The 5,006-nt window shown below is 53.7% G+C and overlaps 1 protein-coding gene and 1 long non-coding RNA gene across 2 annotated transcripts; one reads left to right on the forward strand and one right to left on the reverse strand.

Moving 5' to 3' along the window:
* Positions 1-621: 621 nt before the first annotated feature.
* LOC110558695 (uncharacterized) lies at positions 622-2,209 on the reverse strand. Its single transcript, XR_002477025.2, has 2 exons — positions 2,053-2,209; positions 622-939 (listed from the first exon to the last, which is right to left on the reverse strand). It is a non-coding gene; the product is annotated as an uncharacterized LOC110558695 (long non-coding RNA).
* A 58-nt stretch (positions 2,210-2,267) lies between these two features.
* On the forward strand, positions 2,268-3,121 carry Mif (macrophage migration inhibitory factor). The gene is made up of 3 exons (XM_021653757.2): positions 2,268-2,498; positions 2,647-2,819; positions 2,927-3,121. The coding sequence occupies exons 1-3, from the start codon at positions 2,391-2,393 to the stop codon at positions 2,991-2,993; spliced, it is 348 nt and encodes a 115-aa protein (XP_021509432.1). The 5' UTR covers positions 2,268-2,390; the 3' UTR covers positions 2,994-3,121.
* Positions 3,122-5,006: the final 1,885 nt, after the last annotated feature.

Raw genomic sequence — 5,006 nt, forward strand, 5'->3', positions numbered from 1 at the left:
TCCTCTTTCAGACTCTGACATGTCAAAGCTGCACGTTGACATGTATCCATTATGTGGATGGGTGATGAGCTGTCCCTGGTGGCCCGCCCTTTGATATCTTGGAGGCTGGCACCATAGCCGGTAAACTTCCTTGGGGAGATGATAATCATTGCACCTGCCATTCCTCTGGAATTCAGGCACATGGGGAGTCTGCGGGGTTAGGAGGTTACAGAATCACAGATGGGCTCCTGTTACATATAGTAAATTCTGTTTTCTGTGCTATCTAAAGGACAAACAGGGGTAACAAGAGGCTGAAGCTATCAGGAAGAGAATGGAACACGCATCCAGGGAACTTCTGACAGTCTTACTAAGATCTCCCTTTTTGAGGATTAACTGTTATCAAGTCCAAATTACCCAAGGATCAAGTGCCCCCCACCTAAGACCACCAGAGAGCTGTGCCCCGAGATCAAGGACTCCCTGGACCAGAGCCCAGATAGTAACCTGGAATGAGCCCCCCTTTGGCTCTAGCTGCCCTCTGACTTGCCCATTTTACCAGCAGTACTCCTAGAACTTTGAGCCCTGGCAGTCCTGACACCCTTACCCTTGGGCACACATCCTCTTTAGTCCATAAAGAGACAATAATGAAAAGGCGAGAAAGATTTATTTCAATGTGGTCACACTGGGAAGAGGAACGAATAAAAGTCCAGCGACCCTCACCCCACCTTCATCTTATGGGTCCTGTGTTACGAGGTTTAGGTTTAAATAGAGGGCAAGAAGCATCCAGAACAAAGAGACCCTGGTCAGGATGTGGTCCTCCCAGCAGCGGCATCACAGTCTCTCCCAAAAGGTGGTCGGTCTGAGAAGCTTCCAGAGCTGCATGATCTCTTCTTCCAGGGAGACTGAGTTCCTCCCCTGGCTGCGCCTGACTTCCAGCCTTTCTCTTTTCCCAGCATGAGACTCCTGAGAAAATTCCAGTGTTTCAATAGTCTGCTAGCCAAAGGGGTGGAGACGGAGGGGACACAAGTGTCCCCTTAGAGTATCTTCATTTCTGCCAGAACCTCATGTAAACCTTGAAGACACAGACAGAATTCTCCCTTCCTACACTGCATCCTTTTTGACTCGCCAGAAAAAAAACTATTAACAAATAACAATAAAAAGAACTAGGAAAACAAAGGGAGTCCAAAGATCCCAGTGATATTTCCTGGGCACCTCCGGGATGTCTGGCTAGTTAATGAGAAAGTTATACAGAGTCTACCAAGGGCGCTAGATGAGGGGAACTTCGCCGAGTCTCTTTTTTTTTTTTTAACAGTAAGGTATTTTTAAATTTTTTATTTTATGTGCATTAGCATGAAGTTGTCAAATCCCTTGGAACTGGAGTTACAGACAGTTGTGAGCTGCCATGTGGGTGCTGGGGATTGAACCCCGGTCTTTAGGAAGAGCAGACGTTGCTCTTAACCACTGAGCCATCTCTCCAGCCCCCGCCAAATCTCCTTTGAGCAGGGCTTCCCTGAGGGCTGACAGTTGCCCAGTTTAGGATTCACCTTACGGCCTGGAGGGGTAGAATTGGTGCCTTTGGCTCACAGCCTACTCTCCCGGAGATCTCTAAGCATCCTCACCTGCGCGGAACAACAGGGATGCAGGGGAGTAACTGATGTTAACTCCGTTCTGCCTCCTTCCCCATTTCACACTCACAAGCCTGCACGTGCAGGATTATAGGCCTTTGGGGATACATGCCCCAGGAGGCTCAGGACACAAAGAGTTGAAAGTGGCTGGGATGAAGGCGGCACTGTGAAGGGGAACCGAAGGCCCCAACTGCTGGTCCAAGAGGGGAGCAGAGACTAGTTAAGTGATGGTGCTCTGCCAATTCCACGCGCTAGGAGAAAGTTCCCAAGGCAAGCACAAGCCACCACGCTTTGGCTCCTTATCTGAGGTTAAATCTTATTCACCAGAGTGGGTCGGTCCTGGCCCATTCGTAGGAGACATTAAGGCCAACATGACTACCTACAGGACCAAGCAATGGCTGAAGTTTCCTCTACATGGAACAGAAATCTCTCAGACCCGAATCTGCCTTACCGTTAATCCGTAGCATCTACCGAAATGCCTCGGCGAACCTAATCTCTAGAGTCAAGTCCTCATTAACCTAGCTTACTAAATGATGCACTCCTAGTTTCCACCTTAGGAAACCAAGAACCAAACGTGATACTTCCCGGAGTACCAACGAGCACGTCACACGGCGCAGGAGCGCCCTTTGGGGACGTGCCCTGACGTCAGCGGAGGCGTAGCGAGAGGCGGAACCACGGCCGGCTTGGGGCGGTCCTGAGCTGGGTCACGTAGCTCAGGTCTTTGGCTCAGGCCGCGCCGCGCTTCGAACCGACCGTCCTCTCCTCCTCGCTCGCAGCCCCTCCGCCACCATGCCGATGTTCACCGTGAACACCAACGTTCCCCGCTCCTCCGTGCCAGAGGGGCTTCTCTCTGAGCTCACCCAGCAGCTGGCGCAGGCCACCGGCAAGCCGGCACAGGTTTGCAGGGGGTACCGGAGGGGGACTGGGGTGGGCCCGGCAGCAGAGTGGGAAGAATGGGGTCGGGGGGCTGCTGGGCCCTGTGGTCTCTCAGGCGGGCTAGCCGCGTGTCTATCCTCACCCCACCCCACCCCCATCCCCACCCCAGTACATCGCAGTGCACGTGGTCCCGGACCAGCTCATGACTTTCAGCGGCTCGAGCGACCCCTGTGCCCTCTGCAGCCTGCACAGCATCGGCAAGATCGGCGGCGCCCAGAACCGCACCTACAGCAAGCTGCTCTGCGGCCTGCTTGCCGATCGCCTGCGCATCAGCCCGGACCGGTGCGTGGCGGGTGAGGGGCACGGGGAGGTCAGCGGGGGGCCGTTCAGAGGGCAGCGTGGTCAGAGACCCCGCGTGTTTGGCTGAGCCGAGCCTTTCCTCCTCGCAGGATCTACATCAACTATTACGACATGAACGCAGCCAACGTGGGCTGGAACGGTTCCACCTTCGCTTGAGTGCTGCTGGCCTCTGACCTACCTGCGCCGTTGTTCTTGAAGCCTCGCTGCACGCAGTGTTCTGTGTTCGTCCATCCGTAGCGATGCCCAACTTCCGGTTGGGAGAAATAAATAGTTTTGAAAGACCACGGTTGCCTCAGCTTCTGCTTCCTTGGCTTGGGTGCAGGGCGGGGACTTTGAATGGAAGCCCAGGCTGGGAAGATGGCGTGGGGTGTGATGGCAGCCTGGGAGTTGGCGAATTTGGCCTTCTCAAAACGAGTGGATTAGATAACCTTTTTGTCCAGGCTCTCTCTTCTATGCTGGGGCGTCCCATCAGAGCTTCCCAAGCAGTTGTTACATCCTGAAATAGGTTCTCTGCTCTGGGCGGGAATCCCCAGTTGTGTTCTTACCACAGTGGCAAATGGCGACGGTAGCGTGCTTTCATGGAAGGGGGTTGGGGGCGGGGGGGAGTCGTTTGAGCAGAAGGCTAGGGGTTAAATTCATTAGATGGTGCTCCAGGCTCAGCCCCATTTTCCTCCCCAAGAATCCCTATGCTAAGCCAAGTGTTTCAGTTTCTTCATCTGGGAACTACTTGGTGGGAGAGGTAGCCAGGATACAATGCCCACTCCCCAGCTCTGCCTGTGTTTTGCTCAGGCAAACACGTGCATTGTCTCAGCATGGACACACAAGTTCTCTGAGAGTGCGTGAAGGTGGAGGGAGTAGCTGCCGTGTGTTACCGTGGACCTATTTCAGGACATGCAAGGTACTGGCCTTCAGGGCATGTTCATAAAATGATTGGCCAAGGCCCAGTGGTAATTTAGGGCCTGGGGTCCTTCCTGCCAAGCCCAGGGACCCCAGTGGGTGGGACTGGCCAGAATCCCTACTTCTGCTCCCTAGTGTGAGTGCTGAAAAGTCGTCACACCCCAGCTGAGATTTGTCAGGCCTTTCAAGAGTCTTTGCTAAAAGAGAGGAACCTGCTGGTCTGAGGTGGCTCATAGGAGGCTGAGACAGGTGGACCTCTAAGTTTGAGGCCAGCCTGGTCTACAGAGCGAATCCCAGGACAGCCAGGGTAATAAGAAAAACCTCATCTAGGAAAAAGAACAAAAAGCCTGTACCACCCTGCCCTTGGAGAAAAGTTTAGAACGGCTTCCACAGAGAAAGACTCACACTTTCAGAAGCTGAGATCTCCTGCCAGGAAACAGGAGCCCCCTGAGTCCTAACTGGGAGTGAAGAGCATGCCTGTATGAGCCTGACAACTGACAGAGGCCTCCCTGTGTGTGCAGAGAGACCTGAGGTCTAGTGTGGGTACAGAGTCCTTCCTGGGCATGACTGCCAGCATCCCTGACTATTGTACTTCATCATTCATGGTCTATACATAAACACCCACCAAGCCAGGCTTAAAACCAAGTAAGTCACATCTTCCCCACCACCCAAGGCCCTACTGGCACCTCCCCCCAGTCTAGGTGCCACACTCTTTTTCAGCTGGCATCTACTGAAGCCTTGGCAGTACCTACCTAGGCCATGCGCCCTGTGCGACTGGCTAACCTGTTGTGCTTCTTAGGTTTGTTTAGGAGTCTTGACCTTTGGAGAAGGGGAGCTCCCGTGCCAGACACCACCACCAGCACTAGATCAGGACAGAAGTAGGGACAGGAGGGGTGGTGCCCCGAAAGGATAATCAAAGCTCACAGGATTGAATCTGCAGGAGTATAAGGCCCTTCTCAGTGCAGAGCCTCTCCTCAGTGCTTCAGGCCAGACGTCCATGGAGATTCCCAAAGCAAGACCCTTCCTAATTTACTATCACCCAGCCTCCAGCTTCCCTCCATCTTGTTCTGCATTCATGAAGGTGTCTCATGCCTGCGGCCGTACTGGGAGGCATTCCCTTGCTGTAGCCAAAGGAGCGGTCTGGGGGGCTGCTCTCTTGAATCAGGGTACCTCTTACATGGCAGGCTAGCTTCCTTTCTTGGCCCCGGCCTTTGCCACATGCAGGGCCAGACTCAAGGTTGAGCCTTACCCAAATCCCTGAGTCCCAACTCA

Source organism: Meriones unguiculatus, chromosome 16 (assembly GCF_030254825.1).
Source record: "Meriones unguiculatus strain TT.TT164.6M chromosome 16, Bangor_MerUng_6.1, whole genome shotgun sequence".
Classification (NCBI taxonomy): Eukaryota; Metazoa; Chordata; class Mammalia; order Rodentia; family Muridae; genus Meriones; species Meriones unguiculatus.